The sequence below is a fragment of the Somniosus microcephalus genome, chromosome 24 (genome assembly GCF_052327205.1).
Source record: "Somniosus microcephalus isolate GS21.2 chromosome 24, FLI_Smic_1.0, whole genome shotgun sequence".
Lineage (NCBI taxonomy): Eukaryota > Metazoa > Chordata > Chondrichthyes > Squaliformes > Somniosidae > Somniosus > Somniosus microcephalus.
This window is the reverse complement of record NC_141010.1, coordinates 27,808,845-27,830,628: the sequence shown is the minus strand read 5'-3', so window position 1 is coordinate 27,830,628 and position 21,784 is coordinate 27,808,845. Positions and strand designations below refer to the sequence as shown.

The following is a 21,784-nucleotide window of genomic DNA, read 5'->3' as shown; positions in this document are numbered from 1 at the left end:
ACTTGATGTTTCCATCTCATCGTACTCCCAGCCATTTTATTCTCTACATGGTTCTTCACTGTTTCCCTCATAATTAGTAGCCTGCCAAATAAAAACCCTTAGCAACCACAGGGAATATTAAAGTCTCTGGCCCCCAGTGCCAACATCCAATCACCCTACTGCTTAGAGGGCATAGCAAGATGCGAGTATTCGCAGTATAATTATTCAGATTAGGGATGGGTGAAGACGTAGCTCGATTGGCACATAGATTAGGCTATGCAATATTATACATCTATAGAATAGCTAAATCTTTTAACTCAGTATCTGCCTCACACAGCAAGGTGCTACTTACTTATCTGCAGTCTGCCTAAGATTCAATGGCTTTATTTCTTAAAGGCAGAACTTGCTTAGCTTTTTCAAGTTAGTGTCACTACCAGTGTTTGTCTCTCGTATCAGTTACACTTCAGGGATTGAAAACATCACTGCATAAAATGGAGGCCAATTTTTTTGGCCTTTGAATGAACAAATGTTTTGGGTATAGACTGCCTTTGTTCCCTTTTCCAATAGCAAGATAAACACCTGTCCATAATTTGCTTGACATGTTATTTTTAAAAATATTAGTCCAAGTTAGTACTCATGTTACAATAGTCTAATATGCCTTCCTTCATTCCTTTAAAAGGAAACTTTTCATACTATCTTCTACATTTCCCAAAGTCCACTATTATGAGTGTCTTTTCTATCCCCAATAACATTTTGTAGATACTTTGTCATAACTATATCAAATCAAAATAGCTCAAATGGACTTGTTTCAGACGAGGTGAATGCTATACAGTACATTGAAGCAAAATCCCACGGAGTAATGTGATAAATTTGATCTCTGCCGTGCCAAGTTCAATCTCAGCCACTGCAGCAGGGATACTGCACCAACTGATTTAGGGCAGTTAAGACTCGAGTAGCTCACTTGAGTAATCCAGTGAAACGGGGCAAAAAAAAAATCCCTCTTCCCAACTAAATTGGGAAGATTTATCTTTGCCAGCTCTTCGATTTTAAACAGGCAACTACACGTGAACGTATCCAAAGGTCATTTATAAACACATCCAATGGTCATATCCATCATTACTTCAAACCAGTATTTTGCCAAATCACATTTGCCCAAACTAGCTTTCCCACCCATGATGAAAAAATGTGGGACTTTTCCTACTGATCTACATAGAAACATAGAAGATAGGAGCAGGAGTAGGCCAATCGGCCCCTCGAGCCGGCTCCACCATTCAATAAGATCATGGCTGATCTGATCCTAACCTCAAATCTTTTATCACTCTCCATCCCACCCGAACCCATGTGATCTCCCGGGAGAGGCGAAAAACCAGATAAAAAAACCAATGGCCAATTTGGGAGAAAAAATCTGGGAAATTCCTCTCCGACCCATCTAGGCGATCGAAACTCTTCCAAATCACTGTCCCTATATTTTCTACAGTACTTACCTTCTGTAAAGGCAATCTCCACCCCAGCCAGGAACAGGAATAAAACCATCTCCTGAAATCTAACACAAAATTAGAACACAAGTAGGAGCAGAACCAGGCTACACGGCCCCTGGGCCCGCTCCACTACCCACAGGGCCATGACCATTCCGAACCTAGACTCATGTCCAATTTCCTGCCCGCTCCCCATAACCCTTAATTCCCTTTACTTCTAGGAAACTATCTATTTCTGTTTTAAATTTATTTAATGATGTAGCTTCCACAGCTTTCTGGGGCAGCAAATTCCACAAACCTACCACCCTGAGTGAAGTTTCTCCTCATCTCAGTTTTGAAAGAGCAGCCCCTTATTTTAAGATTATGTCCCCTAGTTCTAGTTTCACCCATCATTGGGAACATCCTCACCGCATCCACCCGATCAAGCCCCTTCACAATCTTGTTTCAATAAGATCGCCCCTCATTCTTCTGAACTCCAATGAATAGAGTCCCAATCTACTCAACCGCCTCATATGATCACCCCCTCATCCCCAGGATTAACCGAGTGAACCTTCTTTGTACTGACTCGAGAGCAAGTATGTCTTTTCTTAAGTATGGACACCAAAACTGTATGCAGTATTCCAGGTGCGGTCTCACCAATACCTTGTATAACTACAATACCTCCGTTTTTATATTCTATCCCCCTAGCAATAAAAGCCAACATTCCATTGGCCTTCTTGATCACTTGCTGCACCTGCATACTAACCTTTTGAGTTTCGTGCACCAGGACCCCCAGATCCCTTTGTACTTCAGTACTTTCCAGACAAACAATTATATCATCAAGACCAAGACCAGTTCTGAAGTGGCATCATTTGAATTCAGGAATCACCCCTGGAGAAATTTAAAAAAATCTTCAGTCCCCATGGCTGGATGTATTTTCAAGTTCTTGGGTTACATAGAAACATAGAAGATAGGAGTAGGCCATTCGAGCCTGCTCCGGCATGCAATGAGATCATGGCTGATCATCCAAACTCCGTACCCTGTCCCTGCCTTCGCCCCATATCCCTTTAGCTTTAAAGAAATATATCTAACTCCTTCTTGAATATATTTAATGAATTGGCCTCAACTGTCTTCTGTGGTAGAGAATTCCACAGGTTCACCACTCTCTGGATGAAGAAATTCCTCATCTCTGTCCTAAATGGCTTACCCCTTATCCTTAGACTGTGACCCCTGGTTCTGGACTCCCCCGCCATCAGGAACATCCTTCCTGCATCTAGTCTGTCTAGTCCTGTTAGAATTTTATTCCTGGGTTATCCAGAATTCTAAACCATGATGCCAAGCACCAAAAATCACTTCACTAGGAGCACCGAAGTTTATTCTCCACTTTCATATACAAGGTACAATAAAAAAAAATTTTTTTTTTTTTTTTAAAAAGACATACTAATTTTATTCTTTAAATTGAATATATAGCCATTGAAAAGGTACATTTTACAAATTTATCCCCAAAAATCTTGATACTGGCCTCCAAGTTTATTCTTGGGGGATTATTCAGTTTTTTTTTTTAAACCAGTTTTTATTAACAAGAATGCAAAACAAAAACGACATACTGTGATGGATTTGCAACTTTCCTTGGTAGACCACATTATATATATTTTTTTTATTTAATAGATGCAGAATAGGAGGATCATTGAAACACAATGACAGCTAGACAGAAAATCCCCATGGTTTAAAACTTGTGTTTGAGGGCTTGTACACATCTAAATTTGATTTGTCCAACTGGTTTGGAGTTGATGCACCTCTTAACACAGATCGTGGGGCACAGTTGAACAGTAGAAAATGATTCAAAACCATTAACTAGATTAATATTTGAAGCAGGGAAGGGGTAAAATTATATCTGACCTGCAAGAGGGATCAACAGCCCTCAGATTGCAGCAGATGGGGAAAAAACCATGCATAAAAAAAGCTTGGCTAAGGCTTCCTCCGGTGTGGAGGCAGTGCAGGATTGTGTACCGTAGGCATTTACTCATTGGCAACATTTCAGGGAATTCGAAGTTTGTAGTAAACAGACAGGAAAGCTAACTATTTAAAATAAGGCAATGACATCCCCACCAAAAAAGTTAAACCCAATTAAAAAAAAAAAAAAGTACAGAATACTCTACTGCCTGTACTTTTGGTTCAAGGTTTTACACAAATGTGCAAGAGAAAAAGATGGCTGGGGATCACTTGTATAAAACACAAGTTAAAGTTACTTCCATATCTCTGCAAAGGCAGATACTTAAAAAGTAAAAGAAAAAAAAAGGTTCATCCCAATCCAACTTCAAAAATAAACCAATTAGATCATTTCAAATATACAACGCAAATTCCAAACAATCCAAAACAAATCTAGAATCTGTACAGACTAAAAATATTTACAGATTTATATATAATGCCTAGAGTTCATATTTCATTCAACAGTTTCCGACAGTCTTTTTTCCCGTTTGTACAGTTCGTTTTCTCGCAGGAGCTTGAGGTTTTCAGCTCGCAATCTTTCAATCTCTCGTTCCAATTCTGTCATTCTGTTTTCCATAACCTCGCCACTCCTGGTCATCTTCTTCCCTTCCAGCCGACACCTCAGCCGGTTGTTCTCGTCCTCCAGCCTGGACAGGCACTTCTCCAGCTCCAGGTACTCTCGGATCAGTTCCTGTTTGGTCATGTTCTGCAGACTTTCGGCGTGGTACTTCTCGTAAGTTTCGGAAAAGTCCTTCTGCAGGAATTCGCTGCCGTCGCCCCCCATGCCGTCGCTGCCGCTGTCCTGCTCCTCTTCCTCCAGCTCTTCCTCCTCGCTGGTGTCATCCGACTTGCTGGCTCGCTTGGGGCAGACGCCGGTGTTCAAATCGGGCTCCTCTTGGTTGTGCTCCTCCATCAGGAACTGAGTGGTGTTGTAGGGGGCCACCGTGAAGCCCTTGGCGAACATCTCGGCCCGGGTCTTGGCCGCCCGCACGCTCTCCCGCTCGTCCAGCAGCTTCTTCTCCTCCCACGACAGCTTGAAGTAGGGCTTCCAGCGCCGCTTCTTCTTGGACGGCCGCCTCCGGTGTTTCTTCTTCCCTCCTCCTCCTCCCGATCCTCCTCCTCCGCCGCTACCTCCTCCTTGCGGCGCGGCGCCGGGCTGCTCGGGCTCAGCGTCACTCGCGCATTGGCTGAGCTGCTGAAGCGGCGGCGGCGCTCGCCCTCTGCTGTCCCCACTCGGAGCCTCCCGCTCTTGCTGCTGCTGGGCGACGCTGGGGCGAGTGGTTGGCGACGGATGCGCCAGCATCAGGGGCTGCTCATCTGGACCCTGGCCCCGCTCCCCCTCCCCGACACGGGCGAGAAAGTCATCCGTACCCGCGGGAATCACTGGCCCGCTCATCCTGACCGAGGGTCAACAGGCCAGCTGTGTGTGAGCTTATTTCTTTTAAAATGAAGCGCTCACTCGCCAACCCTGCATCGCCACCCTCCCCCCCACCCGACTCAACACACTCGCTTCACTTCGCTTCTCCTTTCAACTGCTGCGGTTGGCACCCGAGCTGGCCTTTATATAGAAGTGAGACGCCCCACTGCGCATGTGCCACTCGCGCCGGTGCTGACGGGACTTGTAGTCCTTTGCCTCCGCACCCGTAACACGGACCGCCGAACGAGAGACTACAACTCCCACAAACCACTGCGGGAAAGCGGCCACCCGCCCAATGACAAACGACGACGACAGGCCCACCTGTCCGCTGTATTGAGGAGTAAGCCCGCCCACTGATGGAACGTTGCCAGCTGAGAGGCGCTGTCTGTCTGGTCGCCCTCGCTGTCAATCACGATCACGTGCCCAGGACCGCCCCCTTCAACGCTTTGGGTTTGAATCGAGAAATATCCCTGCGCCGGGCACTGAGGCGACTCTACCACTTTTATGGCGGAGGGTAGACATAGTAAGGAATAAGTCAAAATGTAATTGCATATGTTAATTCCGCACTCTCTTTATGGAATTCACAATTTTAAACAATTCTGCTCATTTATTAGCATTTCTATTGTTCATTTTGTTTCAAATATATATTATTTTATTTATTTATTCATAATACCTCTACGAAGAGTGAATCAATCCAAACAGTCACGTAGAAGCTGTGAATCGGAGTGAGACGTTTGTTGGGGCCCGGGGGCCAGGCCGTTAATATCCGAGTGAAAGATTCCTTTTATTAACCCTCCTTACACCCGCCACCCACCTTCCGAAAAATATATCGGCGGTAAAGCGAGGCCCCCGTTATATACATTGCACGGGACTGTGTGTCGCCGGTGGAAGGATATTGGTCGAAAACGTTTCTGAGGGGCGAAATGATCAATCGGGCTTAAACCGTCAAAATAAAGTGAAAAAAATATCAACATGTCAAACGCGGACACAAAACAAAATGGAGGATCTATATTTTGCAAAAACGCACCTTATTTGGCTCAGCAGTTCAATTCAGACCACGCTGTTTCCCCGTATAGTTGACCGGACTCCGAGCGCCTTTAACGGACGGTGGAGGAAGCGAGCGGCGGCCTTCCAGAGGCCTAGTCGGGCTCAGCACAAATTACATCCGTACTTCCCCAAAGCTTATTAATCAGAGCCCTCGTTCAAATGACTGAACACTCTAGTTCAAAGCACTGTTACATTCAATTTTTCTTTCACTCAATATAATATCTAGTTTCCTGTGTACTACTTATTGCTGATGAAACGAGAGGGAGTTATTGGTAATAATTGAATCGAGAGATTCAGATAATGTCCTAAATCCAGAAACAAGCTCAAGTACTGTATGTATGTTGGCTAGAGAGAGTAGACTCATTCTCCGCTCTCCTTCATATACTATCAATTCTGTGTTTCAAGTTTGCTTTTACCATCTTCGCTAAAGCCTCAATCTTATCTGCCATTTTTGGGACACTGCTGTGCGATTCAAATGACATTCACAGCAAGATGCAACCTATCAGAATAGAAACATGCACTTCTCAAACAGGCTTCAGTTGAAATTAACTGCAAAAATTTACAAGTTTGTTAATCACATCTAATTTTTTATGTCTTAAAGTTATTTAGCTTTAGTGATACTTGCTGTGCTCTAGTATGACAAGCTAGAGATCTTTTCTGTCAAATTGTTTTAAAAAGAACATTTATTTATACTATAATAGGGAAATGCATAGCCCTCCCTCCTACATTCAAAAACAATGAATTAGGAGTGTGTTACAAGATTAACTGCAACATGTTGGTAAGTGAATGGTGAGTGTGAGCTAGCAAGGCACGACAGGAAGAGAGGATGAGGCAACACAATATGATAATATCTTCTGTATGGAGAATACCAAGCAGTTGAACATATTTTTCAAGACTGTAACACTCTATTGTGGAGAGAAGGAGTTGGATGACATTGTTCTCACAATATGTGAATATGGCCAAACCCCAAGAATCTATAATATAACCGTGAACACAGTCCAAGGTATTTTATCCTTTTTATTATATGGCTCTTTTTTATGTAAGTGAGCCATCTTATCTATTATAGTTAACAATATTTACTTAGCCACTGCAAAGAAGAACACAGATTTGCCTTGTAGGTTTATGCCATGACATTAAGAGCATTTTTCTGGACAATGGTGTTCAACTGAAAAATAATATATAACTTTTCACATTATCACATGTACCACATGGACATAGCAAAATTGATTATTTCATTTATGTGGTACTTTTTTAAAAATTTGTTCTTGGAATGTGAGAAATGCTGACAAGATTGTGTTTATTGCCCATCCCAGTTCATGAACATTTTTATAAAAATGGAGTTTAATATTTTTCCACATAATGTACATTAATTCCCATGGTATCTGATGGGATGCCGCTAAGTGAGATTGATAATTCATGCCACATTAGAGATGGTTTTGTGCTGCAGGCACAAAGGGCCCTTACAGCCAGTAGAGAAGACTTTCATCCCAATAGTCTGGGCTGGATTTGAACTCAAGCCACATAGGTGAAAGCCTATGTCTAACCCATTGTGCCACCCAATTCTTGCTGCAGGTGCTTTAAAAAAAATTGCTGAGAAGAAGGGGGAGTGGAGAAATAGCAGGTATTTTAAATATGAGCAGGTCAAGTATATAGGACTGGCAAAGGAAGAACAACAAAATCCTCACATGTCCTTCTGCAAGCAAAGCTTAATGTCCAAGTGGAAAGTGGCTTGAAAAAGAAAAGAAGCTGCTGGACAGGACCCTGAGAAGAATAGGAAGAAAAGCAGTTGGCATGATCAGAATTTGACTCGTCAATGAAGGATACCACAAAGACAAACCCCAGCCTACTCGTGTGTTTAACTTTATGAAGAGGAATGCGATGAGTGACAGACTTGTACAGCTATGCCACCTGATCATCAGGAAGAGATGGCCAGCTTTTGGGAGTTTGTGCAGAGGAACATGGAAGGTGTTAGTCTCTTGAATATTTGAAATATGTATGAAGTCCCAATTAACTCTGGACCAGCGAGGGGAACCAATCCACGTCATGATAATAACGGGTCACAAACAAATTCACTTTGATGTTGGCATGTATGGCTAATGGTAAGTTGAAGCTTATGATTATTTTTAAAGGATTCAGATGAAAAATTACCGCTAATATTGACAATGCAAAAGAATGATAACTGGAAATCTGATGGTGGAACAAAGGAAGGATATTTAAGCTCAATGTTTTCTTGATGCCATGCTCTGTATAAGCCCACACATTGGAGTTTTAAAACTGTCCTTCAGTGAACAAATAGTAGCTGTAATACCCAGAAGCCTAATCAAGCTTCTTCAGCTGTTAGGCACAGCAGTTACTGAGTCTTTGAAAGTTGTCGACAGGGAGATATTGGAAACCTGGTTATCTGAAGGCCTGAATAGGCCAGTGTAGGGAGCAGACTGAGAAAGATAACCGTAGCTGAAGTGTCCGAGTGATACCTAGCACTTGGGAGGCTTTACACTCAATAGCTTCATTCGGCCCGATTGCCTGCCTCTCTTCGGCGGCCATGTTCGCGCCCGGGTGGCCCTGGAGGTGGAGCACGCGGTGTCCGCCGGCACGCTTGAGTATTTCCGCGACCGGTGGGCGCCGCGGGGACTGGAGTGCATCATCAACCCGGACAATACAATTTTAATTTGATTTGTTTAAATTTCATTTGAAGTTTGTTTAATTTACAGTCAAATTTGTTAAAAGTACTGTTCAAAAGAGTACACCCAATAGCTTCGTTCGGCCCGATTGCCTGCCTCTCTTCCGCGGCCATGTTCACGCCCGGGTGGCCCTGGAGATGGAGCACGCGGTGTCCGCTGGCACACTTGAGGCATTTCGCGACCGGTGGGCGCCGCGGGGACTGGAGTGCTAAATTCGGACAACCAAATTTTAATTTGATTTGTTAAGGTTTATTTAAAGTTTGACTAATTTACAGATAATTTGTTTTTGGTCCAATCAAAAGAGTACACTCAATAGCTTCGTTCGGCCCGATTGCCTGCCTCTCTTCCGCGGCCATGTTCGCGCCCGGGTGGCCCTGGAGATGGAGCATGCGGTGTCCACCGGCACGCTTGAGTACTTCCGCGACCGGTGGGCGCCGGGGGGACTGGAGTGCATCATCAACCCGGACAACACAATTTTAATTTGATTTGTTAAGTTTCATTTAAAGTTTTGTTAATTTACAGATAATTTGTTTACGTACCCAAACAAAAGAGTACACTCAATAGCTTCATTCGGCCCGATTGCCTGCCTCTCTTCCGCGGCCATGTTCCCGCCCGGGTGGCCCTGGAGATGGAGCACGTGGTGTCCGCCGGCACGCTCGAGGCCTTCCGCGACCGGTGGGCACCGCGGGGACTGGAGTGCATCATCACCCCGGCCAATGAAATTTTAATTTAATTTGTTGAGGTCCCTTTAAAGTTTTATTAAGTTACAGATTTTTTGTTTAATCACCCAAACAAAAGAGTACACTCAATAGCCTGTTGCGGTATACATAATGATTGAATCATAGAAAAAGTGGCAAATACAAATGAGTAAGATTTTGAATCTCTTGAACGTGACTAGAGAAATCAGAGGAGGAAGATTCGACAGTGTTCCAGTCAGTGGTCAAACAGTGATGATGAAGTTTCTTTACACTGGCCCTGATAAGAGCTTGTGCCCAGAATCCTAGCCAGCTTTTGTTGCACTAAGAATTTTAATTTTGTGTTTTACTATTGTAGCATTTCATATTGATATAACTTATAGTAACAATTAAGATAACATTCAGGTTATATGCTATAAATTGTATTTGAAAAAATATTAACAAAATACTCCCATCAAGTTGCGCACAGTAAATTGGAAGACATGGGTCTAGAAATTCCCTACCATAACGCTGCATTTTTGCGCCGTATTTCTTCAAAAAATGGCGGCCACCTCGCTTCCACCCGCTTCCGGCGTGGGACACAGCAGCGCCATTTTGCTGAGGTCCATAGCGCTGCCATTGCCAGCGCTGGCCTCTCAAATTCAAATGAGTAGATCATGACGTCAATCGGCGTGCAACGCTTGATCTGATGCTACGACTGCTATGTTCGGCGTTGCTGCATGCCGTAACGCCTTCTCCAAACCACAGCGGCTACAGACACGACAACGGCACACCCAGACCAGTCGACCCTGCAAAGTCCTCACCACCAACATCTGGGGACTTGTGCCAAAATTGGGAGAGCTGTCCCACAGGCCAGTCAAGCAACAGCCTGACATAGTCGTACTCACAGAATCATATCTTTCAGCCAATGTCCCGAACTCCTCCATCACTATCCCTGGGTATGTCCTGTCCCACCAGCAGGACAGACCCACCAGGGGTGGCGGCACAGTGGTATACAGTTGGGAAGGAGTGGCCCTGGGAGTCCTTAACATTTACTCTGGACCCCATGAAATCTCATGGCTTCAGGTCAAGCATGGGCAAGGAAACCTCCTGCGGATTACCACCTATCGCCCTCCCTCAGCTGATGAATCAGTACTCCACGTTGAACACCACTTGGAAGAAGCACTGAGAGTAACAAGGGCACAGAATGTACTCTGGGTGGGGGACTTCAATGTCCATCACCAAGAGTGCCTCAGTGGCACCACTACTGGCCGAGTCCTGAAGTACATAGCTGGCAGTCTGGGCCTGTGACAGGTGGTGAGAGAACCAACACGAGGGGAAAAACCTACTTGACCTCGTCCTCACCAATCTACCTGTCGCAGATGCATCTGTCCATGACAGCATTGGTAACAGTGACCGCTGCACAGTCATTGTGGAGACGAAGTCCCATCTTCACACTGAGGACACCCTCAATCATGTTGTGTGGCATTACTACCGTGCTAAATGGGTTGGATTCATAATGGATCTAGCAGCTCAAAACTGGGCATCCACGAGGTGCTGTGGGCCATCAGCAGCAGCAGAATTGTATTCCACCACAATCTGTAACCTCACGGCCCGGCATATCCCTCACGCTACCATTACCATCAAGCCAGGGGACCAAACCTGGTTCAATAAGGAGTGTAGAAGAGCATGCCAGGAGCAGCACCAGGCGTACCTAAAAATGTGGTGCCAACCTGGGGAAGCTGCAACACAGGACTACATGCATGCTAAAAAGTGGAGGCAGCATGACAGATAAGCGATCCCACAATCAATGGATCAGATCAAAGCCCTGCAGTCCTACCCAGTCGTGAATGGTGGTGGACCATTAAACAGCTAACGGGTGAAGGAGGCTCCATGATGATCCCCATCCTCAATGATGGTGGAGCCCAGCACGTGAGTGCAAAAGACAAGGCTGAAGCGTTTGCAACCATCTTCAGCCAGAAGTTCCGAGTGGATGATCTATATCGGCCTCCTGAGGTCCCCACCACCGCAAAAGCCAGTCTTCAGCCAATTCGATTCACTCCACGTGATATCAAGAAATGGCTGCGAGCACTGGATACAACAAAGGCTGTGGGCTTCGACAACATCCCGGCTGTCGTGCTGAAGACTTGTGCTCCAGAACTAGCCGCCCTCGCCAAGCTGTTCCAGTACAGCTGTAACATTGGTATCTATCTGACAATGTGGAAAACTGCCCAGGTTTGTCCTGTCCACAAAAGCAGGATAAATCCAATCTGGTCAATTACCGCCCCATCAGTCTACCCTCAATCATCAACAAAGTGATGGAAGGTGTTGTTGGCAGTGCTATCAAGCAGCACTTACTCCTAATAACCAGTTTGGGTTCTGCCAGGACCACTGGGCTCCAGACCTCATTACAGCCTTGGTCCAAACATGGACAAAGGAGCTGAATTCCAGAGGTGAGGTGAGAGTGACTGCCCTTGACATCAAGGCAGTATTTGACCGAGTGTGGCATCAAGGAGCCCGAGTAAAACTGAAGTCAATGGGAATCGGGGGGGGAAAACTCTCCACTGGCTGAAGTCATACCTAGCACAAAGGAAGATGGTTGTGGTGGTTGGAGGTCAATCATCACAGCCCCAGGACATCGCTCCAGGAGTTCCTCAGGACAGTGTCCTAGGCCCAACCATCTTCAGCTGCTTCATCAATGACCTTCCCTCCATCATAAGGTCAGAAGTGGGGATGTTTGCTGATGACTGCACAGTGTTCAGTGCCATTTGCAACTGCTCAGATAATAAAGCAGTCCATGCCCGCATGCAGCAAGAGCTGGATAACAATCAGGCTTGGGCTGATAAGTGGCAGGTAACATTCGTGCCACACAAGTGTCAGACAATGACTTACCTGAAACAAGCGAGCTTCTAACCACCGCCCCTTGACATTCAATGACATTACCATTGCCGAATCCCCCACCATCAATATCCTGGGCGTCACCATTGACTAGAAACTTTACTGGACCAGCCACTAAATATCGTGGCAACAAGAACAGGTCAGAGGCTAGGTATTCTGCGGCGAGTGTCTCACCTGCTGATTCCCCAAAGCCATTCCACCAGCTACAAGGCACAAGTCAGGAGTGTGATGGAATACTCTCCACTTGCCTGGATGAGTGCAGCTCCAACAACACTCAAGAAGCTCAACAGCATCCAAGACAAAGCAGCCCGCTTGATTGGCACCCCATCCACCACCTTAAACATTCACTCCCTCCACCACCGGTGCACCGTGGCTGCAGTGTGTACCATCTACAAGATGCACTGCAGCAACTCGCCAAGGCTTCTTCGGCAGCACCTCCCAAACCCGCGACCTCAACCACCTAGAAGGACTAGGGCAGCAGGCACATGGGAACACCACCACCGCCAAGTTCCCCTCCAAGTCACACACCATCCTGACTTGGAAGCCGTTCCTTCATCGTCGCTGGGTCAAAATCCTGGAACTTCCTCCCTAACAACACTGTGGGAGTACCTTCACCACATGGACTGCAGTGGTTCAAGAAGCCGGCTCACCACCACCTTCTCAAGGGGAACTAGAGATGGGCAATACATGCTGGTCTTGCCTACGATCCCAAAATCCCATGAATGAATTTTAAAAAAACGGAAGAATGTACTTTTAGCAGCACTGCAGAGACATTTCTTAAAGGGACACACATCTTTCAGTTAAGTTTGGGTTTCAGCTTTTGGGCTTTTTATATTTTATTGAAGTAGTGGCTTGGTGCAGTACATGTAAAAGTTGTTAAAGTGTGCAGTGAGTGCTGCTGGATGCTTACAAGGCTTTGGATGTTAAAGGAATGCCTCTGAGAAGACAAAATGCTCAAAATACTCAGTAGGTCAGGCAGCATCTGTAGAGAAACAGTTAACGTTTCAGGTCGAATTGCTGCCTGACCTGCTGAGTATTTCCAGCATTTTCTGTTTTTTATTTCAGATTTCCAGCACCCGCAGTATCTTGCCTCTGAGACGACCACTTCCTTGTAATCCTGGGGGGCGCATGGAGATGAAGCAGAGCTAGCAAAGGGGACAAGCTGCTCGCAGAGGGACGAGGAAGAAGCAGAAGATGAAGAAGCAGAAGAGGAGGAAGCGGAAGGAAGGATGCAACCCAGACAGCCCCTTTCTGACCGGGATATCCGGGATTGGATTATCCGCCTGCAGTACCAGTGATCACAACCAAAATTCCCCTTTCAACATTAGTCCCACACCACACCTTCCCTCTGTTACAGCGTTCTCGTGGCCACAATGCTGAAATAAAAGCCACCACAAAGCAAACTTTCCAATGCAATTTATCCATATATGCAGCTAATATGACATCAAGAAATCAACTAATCACCCTTGTCCATTCCCTCAGTGACTGTCTTGCGTGTACCTTTGCCTATCCTACTGATGTCACGCAGTGCTACCCCAGTGGCTGCAGCATGGCTGGTGGAAGGCTGCTGACTTTCAGTGGGGGACACTAGATAGCTTTGCAGGACGACCTCGAGGAGCTGGTGGTTGGGAGTGTGAAATCGAGTGACGGTGTTTCTTCGTCTTCACTCTTCTCTCCCACTTCTTGGTCAACCACTGGCTGGGCATGCTGGATTTCTTGGGTGTCTGAAATGAGGAAGGCACAAGGATAAGATTGTGGTGAGAGGTGGGTGGGACAGTAAGAGCTGCATGCTTACACCATGCGCAGCTTGTACATCAGAAGAGACTGGGATGAGGGGGAAGTGGGATGTGAGAAGGAAGATAATGTACGAGCATATCAGCATCTTGTATTCTTTCAGCCTCACCACTGGCCAAGGGTTCAGCCATGCCCATGCCAAGAATGGCCAGCATCGCCTCCTCCAAGGCGGGCGGGGGGTGAGGTGAAGACCGTCATTTGGAATTATTTTTAATGTGTTTCTTTTTTTCAGAAGGCAGTTGAGCTCTAAGGGCTAAAGACTGCCTATTTTTAAATGATTTTTTTTATTTTGGAAGGCAGTTCCCCTTTAAGGGCTCGAGGGCTTTCTAAACTGACAGCTTTGCTTTAAGAAAAGGCTGCCTCGCTCCAGGGATGCTTCGGCCACACTACATTGGGCCTCCTGCTGAACGCACAGCCTGAAGCAGTGGTTCCACGCTAGGCTGTGCACTGCAGTCATTCAAATCAGCAAGCAGCACCAAATTAGCGGTGCTGCCTGTGACTGTTTTACGGGCGCGAGCAAACCTCAGTGGCCACTCCCGTTTTCGGGCTTTATCCGATTTCTAGGCCATGTTTTATGCTGTGCAATGGTTGACATATTATCAGGGCAATTGATTATTGGTCGAATAAGTGAAATTGAGTTTTTATTACAAAGTATTATGAGAGTGTTTAATGGTAGTTTTCCACTTGTTTTGCGATTATGTCCTTATTTTCATTGTAAATCAGCGGCCTTGGTTATCATATGTTTATTTACCTATGTACTGTACTCAATTTTATGTTTAACCTTTTTAAATGCAGGATATATGGGAAGGTGGTGGGGAAGATGTCCCAGGTTGTTTGTTGGAGGCATGTGGCAATACTGCGGGTGGAAGAGGTGATGTCATTGGTAGTAGTGGGAGAATGGTCCAGGGGTGTGCAAACCATGCGAGGGGGCTAGTGGGTAGAAGGAGAAATAGAGGAGTGGTTGGGTCTGTGTGTATGGGGAGGGCCTTAGGTCTCAGAGTAGTGGGGGAGGTGGGTTCTAGATACGGGAATACCGGGAATGGTGTGTTGGAAGAGTGGAAGTGCTGGTGGGGAATGCTGGGGTGTATGAGAGTGGGCTTGAGATGTCAAAATATGGGCATGGTGGAATGTTGGAGAATTAGGGATTGGGTGGATGTGTGTGGTAATACTGGGAGAGAGTTCTTGGAAGAGAAGTGGAAGCAGTGAATATTGAGGAGTCTTGGAGTACTGGTAATGGTTTGTTGAGGGTTTGGGAGCTATAAGGGCACTATATCTGAATGCACGAAGCATTCACAACAAAATAGATAAATTAATAGCACAGATAGAAATTAATAGGTTTGATCTAATAGCCATTACAGAGACGTGGTTGCAAAGTGACCAAGGTTGGGAACTAAATATTCCAGGATACTTAACTTTTAGAAGAGATAGGCAAAATGGAAAAGGAGGAGGGGTAGCCCTGATAATAAAGGATGGGATAAAGACAGTAGAGAGAAAGGATCTTCGCTTCGAAAATCAAGAAGTAAAATCCGTTTGGGTGGAGCTAAGAAACAGCAAGGGGCAGAAAACATTGGTGGGAGTTGTTTATAGGCCCCCAAACAATAGTTATAATGCAGGGCAGAGTATAAATCAGGAAATTAGAAGCGCATGTAACAAGGGTAATACAGTAGTCAAACCAAATTTGCAGTGTTAGTGTGGAGAACGAATTCATGGAATGTATACAAGATAGTTCTCTAGATCAGTATGTTGAGGAACCAACTAGGGAACAGGCTATTTTAGATCTAGTATTGTGCAACGAGAAAGGGTTAATTAATAACCTTGTAGTAAAGGGACCTTTAGGGAAGAGTGACTATAATATAATAGAATTTTATATTGAGTTTGAAAGTGATTTAGTTAAATCCGAAACTAGGGTCTTAAATCTAAACAAAGCAAACTACGTAAGTATGCGGGGCGAGTTGGCTAAGGTAGATTAAAAGGTATGACAGTAGAGAAGCAGTGGCTAGCATTTCAAGAATTAATACATAATTTACAACAAATATACATTCCTTTAAGGCACAAAATCCCCACAGGAAAAGTGGTCCAACCATGGCTAACAAGAGAAGTTAAAGATAGTGTTATATCAAAGGAAGAGGCTTATAATGTTGCCAAAAAGAGTAGTAAGCCTGAAGATTGGGAGGATTTTAGAATTCAGCAAAGGAGGACCAAGAAATTGATAAGGAAAGAGAAAAAAGAATATGAGAGTAAATTAGCAAGAGACATAAGAACAGATTGTAAACCTTTCTATAGGTATGTAAATAGGAAGAGATTAGTGAAAGTAAACGTGGACCCATTAAAGGCAGAGACAGGAGAAATTATAATGGGGACTAAGGAAATGGCAGAGACATTAAACGAATACTTTGTATCTGTCTTCACGGTGAAAGACCCAAAAAACATTCCGGAAATAATGGGAATCCAAGGGTCTAGAGAGAATGAGAAACTTAAAGAAATCAGTACAAGTAAAGACATAGTACTGGAGAAATTAATGGGACTAAGTGGTGACAAATCCCTTGGACCCGATGACCTGCATCCTAGGGTTTTAAAAGAGGTAGCTGCAGAGTTGGTGGATGCATTGGTATTAATCTTCCAGAATTCCCTAGATTCTAGAACAGTCCCCAAGGATTGGAAGGTAGCAAACATAACCCCGCTATTTAAGAAAGGAGGAAGAGAAAAAACAGGGAACTATAGCCTGACATCAGTAGTAGGCAAAATGCTAGAATCTATTATTAGGGATGTAGTAACAGGGCACTTAGAAAATCATAATGGGCCGTATATTCCGATCCCTACGGGTGTGTACGCGCTGAGTACACACCCGTAGGGTCATCGGAAACGCCAGTTTCAGGCATGCACAGCACATGCGCTGAAAACCGGCATTTCTGATCTGTCAAGAATGCTCTTGACAGATCGGACGCCTGCCCTGGAGAAGGGCCTCTGTGGGGGGAGAGTTCCGCTTTTCTGCAGAACCTCCGCCCGCTGAAAACCCTTAGAAATCTTACGCCTGGTAAAAGCAGACGTAAGGCCTGCTTTTACCGGAATAAGAGTTGAATAAAGGAAAAAAAAATTTTTTCACTCATTTATCATTTAAAAATACTTTAAAAAAGGTAAGTTTATTTTTAGCCCCGTAAAAAACTTTAATTATTTTTTTCAAAAAATTTAATTTTTGTTTAAAATATTTAATTTATTGTAATTTCAACTCATTTTAAAAATGTGATTGAAATTTTTTTTTTTTAATGTTTTAGTGTCTTTTTGGGGTGATCTCCATTCATATATTTGACAGGTCTATCTGTCAAGTGTATGAAGGGAGATTCCCTTCTTTGATTGGCTCCCCGTGGCCCATGTGATCCCAGGGATGCTTGCGAACCGCATGCGCCCCTGGGATATGTGGGCTCTGCGCATTTAGTTGTGGAGAGGCCCAGGAGCGGAAGTGTCCGGACCTCAGGAGCCCTCAGGTAAGTCTGTAGATTTTTTCCAGATTGGAGGCCTCCGCACGCAGGAAGCCTCTGATCGGAAAATACGGGCCAATATGATTAGACAGAGGTTTTATGAAAGGGAAATCGTGTTTGACAAATCTGTTAGAGTTTTTTTAAGATGTAACTAGCAGGATGGATAAGGGGAACCAGTTGATGTAGTGTATTTGGATTTTCAAAAAACATTCGATAAGGTGCCACACAAGAGGTTATTACACAAAGTTAGGACTCATGCTATTGGGGGTAATAGATTGAGGATTGGTTAACGGACAGAAAACAGAGAGTAGGAATAAACGGGACTTCTTCGGGTTGGCAGGCTGTAACTAGCGGGGTACCGCAAGGATCAGTGCTTGGGCCTCAGCTATTTACAATCTATATTAATGACTTAGATGAAGGGACTGAGTTTGCTTATGATATAAAGTTAGGTGGGAAAGTAAGCTGCAAGGAGGAGGCCAGGAGGCTGCAGAGAGATATAGACAGGTTGACTGAGTGGGCAAGGACACGGCAAATTGAATACAATGTGGGGAAGTGTGAAGTTATCCACTTTAGGAAAAACAAAAAAGCAGAATATTTTTTGAATGGTGAGAAATTTTTGCACTCAGAAAGACCTGGGTGTCCTTGTACATGAATCACAGAAAGTTAATATGCCGGTGCAGCAAGCAATTAGGAAAGCAAATGGTATGTTAGCTTTTGTTACAAAGAGATTAGAGTATAAGAGTAATGGGGGGAAAATTTAGTTGCTTTGCGCCTCCCTAAGAGGGCGCTAACGGGGCACAAAGCAGCTAGCGATCGGGCGCGGCACCGCCAAAGCCTCCCGCAAAATTCAGCAGGAGGTTAGCGGCGGCGGTAACCGTTAGCGCCCCACGGCGTTGCGCCACTGGCGATGACGTCATTGCTGTGTGCAGCGCCCCGCTCACGCCCCGGCCGCGATCTTCGGTAGCACCCCGACTTACCGCCGGACGCTATGTCCGACGGGGTCAGGGGGGGCCTACCTGCGGCCGGGGCAACGCTATTTAAAGGCGAGGTGCCGGGTGGCCATTTTTGTTGCTGGCTGCCTGCCAGCACCTGCCTCCGCTGCCGTCCCCGGCCTCCTGACCCGCCCTCTCCTGCAGAGTGCCAACTGCGCTCCATGAGCCTGGCACTTCTCTTGAGTGCCGGGCTCTTTTGCCGGCAGTCCAATCCCCACTGGCCCAGCTGGGCCCCAGGTCGCGCTGCGCAAGACCCCTCTCCTTTAAGAAGTGGAGGAAGGCCTGCAATACTGCGGCGCGACGTGCCACAGCGCCACGATATTCCCTCGCAGCACCCCAAGAGGGAGGCGGGGCACTTCCAGTAGCATCCCGCTTCCTTCTTGGGGCGCTACCACTCAATTGCGGCCGTGGGGGTGCTAATTTTTCTGGGGCGCTAAACCCGGCGAAGTTAGCGGCCCAGAGGGGGCGCGACTCAATTTTTCCCCCAAGAAGTCTTACTACAATTATACAGGGCATGGGTGAGGCCACACCTGGAGTACTGTGTACAGTTCTGGTCTTCTTACCTAAGGAAAGACATACTTGCCTTAGAGGGAGTGCAGCGATGGTTCACTAGACTGGTTCCTGGGAAGAGGGGATTGCCCTATGAGGAGAGATTGAGTAGGCTATGCCTATATTCCTTAAGAGTTTAGAAGAATGAGAGGTGATCTAATTGAAACATATAAAATTCTTAAGGGGATTGACAGGGTTAATGCTGGGAAAATGTTTCCCCTGGCTGGGGAATCTAGAACACGGGGTCACAGTCATAGAATAAGGGGTAGGCCAATTAGGACTGAGATGAGGAGAAATTTCTTCACTCAAAGGGTTGTGAATCTTTGGAATTCTCTACCCCAGAGAGCCGTGGATGCTCAGTCGTTGAGTATAATCAAGACAGAGTTCGTTAAATTTTTGGAAACTAAGGGAGTTAAGGGATATGGGTATAGTGCGGGAAGGTGGAGTTGAGGTAAAAGATCAGCCATGATCTTGTTGAATGGTGGAGCGGGCTTGAAGGGCCAAATGTCCTACTCCAGCTCCTATTTCTTATGACAGGTGGATGGTGGGGGTTGGGCTCTAGTGGATTTGGAGAAAGGCAGAATAGTTGTCGGGTGACTGGGAGAGGGGAGCTGCAGTCTGGGACAGTTGGGGGGAATGGGTGGTGTGCCTCACATGTGCTGGGAGGATGGTGTGAGGGTCTGTGACGACTGCGGAGAGGAACTTGCAATCCAGCTGTAGATCTACTGGGGGCCCCTCGGATTTGATACTTTTCAGAATGGCTGTGTTCTAGTATATTTTGGGGGAGTATAGGATGAAGGCTATAAACCTTTATTAAGCCCTCTGGAACATTTCTAAAAATGCTTTCCCAACATCAAGTTCAGAAGATGTTTTAGTTATTTAAAACATTTAAGCATTTATATTGCAAATTGCTCATTGTATGTCAGCAATTACAGTATAAATGAGCTAAGCGCTTTAAATAACTAAAGCACAGTTCCTGGCTCTGTGCCAGTAAAGTTGTTGCTGGGCCCCCATCTCCAACCTGCTGAGAAAAGTACCATAGCCATATTTCAGGCTGTGACATGGTAACTAGCTTTAAGTCCTTTAAAGTGTTCACTGTCTTAAAGAACTTAAAGCTGGTTTCCAGATCACATCTGGGAACTTGTCTATATTGCTATTTCCAAGGCCACAAAAAAGTGGAAGCATGCGGAAAGGCTTGGAGTGGTAACTGGGGAAAGTCAGCCTGGGGCTCTGGGGACTTGGGAGTCATAGCAGGAGGAACATCAGGTAAACGACCTAATTTTTACAAGCCTTAGTGCTCCACAGACAATTAGTGCTGTGGAAAATAATATCATCAGTTTCTGACAGTGTTGGAAATTGGGAAGAATTAGGAAGTGGAGTTTGGTAGTACTAAGGAGGTTAAGATCTGGGATCTAGGGTTAAGGTGTGGGTGCGCTGGTTGATGGGAAGTTCTGGGAAAAAGAATTGGGGGGAAAAATTGGGTTGCTTTGCGCCTCGCGTTAGGGGCGCTAATGAAGCGCAAAGCAACTAGCGCCTGGGCGCGGCGATGTTTGCGCCGCTTGCGAAATTGACTAGACATTTTGCGGCGGTGCTAAACACTACTGCCGCGATCTCCTGCGCCTGCAGATCGTGACGTCAGTCGAGCGTGCAACACCCCGGACCGGATATTGAGTGGCGCCCCCTGCCTTTCCGCCTGCCGCTAGCAACGACAGGTTGAGGGCAATGTTTTGCAGTCAGGAAGGGACTGGGGGAGCGCTATTTAAAGGCGACTGCGTCCTGCCTTTTTTTGTCGGTAACAGTTTTGCACCACGCATTCTGAGAGAGATTGATTTCTGGAGAGATTCAACGCTGTGTGAAGGAGTTTTGGGTACTGAGCAGCACTTTGCAGGTTCATTTTAAGTTGACCTTCCTTGCATCAATTTAGAAGAGACTATGGGGACTGCACTCTGAGCTCTTTCCCTGGGCCTCTCCATTGTTCTTTCCAGCAGATTTGATGTACAGGTCTCTCCAGGCTGAGATTCAAGGCTGCAATGAGCAGGGTGTGGCTGGAGAGCAAGATCGACCCTCCCCTTTAAGAACTGGCTTGCGCCAGTGTGTCTGTGTTCCATTGCTGACTGACATCACATGAGCTTCGCCAGCGCTCTGAGGTAGCGCCTCGCTCCTTGGCGTTAGCGCCTTAAGAGAGGTGTGTAGCGCCTGATTTAGCGTTCCAATCACCTCCAGGGGTGATAGAAGCCAAGTTTGCAGTCGGAGGTGATAATTAGCGGCAGGCGCTAAACTTTGCGCCCAGCTGATAATTGCGCTCCAAACGGGGCGATACCGAATTTCTCCCCCTTAGTGGTTGTAGGATCTTGGAGCACTGGAAGGGACACGATGGTGTTGAAGATTCCAATAAGGAGGTACCAGATTCTGTTAGAAATAGGAGGGAACTCTTGGATTTTGGGACCACTGATTGGCTGTAGAGTGGTGCTGATTGGCTGTAGAGTGGTGCTGAGGTGTGATGTTTGGGATCTGGGGTGTGATATTGGAATCTGGAAGGGAGGAGAGTTCGAGGCCTGAGAGCTAATGGGCCATAGAGACATTGATCATTCCTTCCTCAAGCCCTGTCCCACCGATCACTCTTACCTCTCCTCCTCCCCTACATCTTTAATCCTAACTTCTTATCTTCTACCTCCACTTCCCCTCCTCCCTTATTGCTCTTTCTTACTCTCCTCTTCTATTTCCCCCTAACAACAACAACAACTTGTATTTATATAGCACCTTTAACACAGTAAAACATCGCAAGGCGCGTCACAGGCGTATTAAAAGACAAAAACAATTTGACACCGAGCCAC

General features: G+C 45.8%; 2 protein-coding genes across 2 annotated transcripts in view; both read right to left on the bottom strand.

Moving 5' to 3' along the window:
* Positions 1–2,985: 2,985 nt before the first annotated feature.
* On the bottom strand, positions 2,986–4,927 carry LOC147101150 (protein HEXIM1-like). The gene has a single exon (XM_085966364.1). The coding sequence runs from the start codon at positions 4,816–4,818 to the stop codon at positions 3,877–3,879; it is 942 nt and encodes a 313-aa protein (XP_085822490.1). The 5' UTR covers positions 4,819–4,927; the 3' UTR covers positions 2,986–3,876.
* Positions 4,928–13,550: 8,623 nt separating this feature from the next.
* The window catches only part of LOC147101147 (acyl-CoA-binding domain-containing protein 4-like), a 274,772-nt gene continuing 266,538 nt past the window's right edge, over positions 13,551–21,784 (bottom strand). Inside the window, exon 16 of the mRNA XM_085966359.1 lies at positions 13,551–13,863. The gene's annotated coding sequence lies outside the window, so the exon portion shown is untranslated. The remainder of the gene's footprint in view (positions 13,864–21,784) is intronic.

Coding starts and splice junctions, on each gene's coding strand:
- LOC147101150 (XM_085966364.1), bottom strand. CDS start 4,818: ATGAGCGGGCCAGTGATTCCCGCGGGTACGGATGACTTTCTCGCCCGT.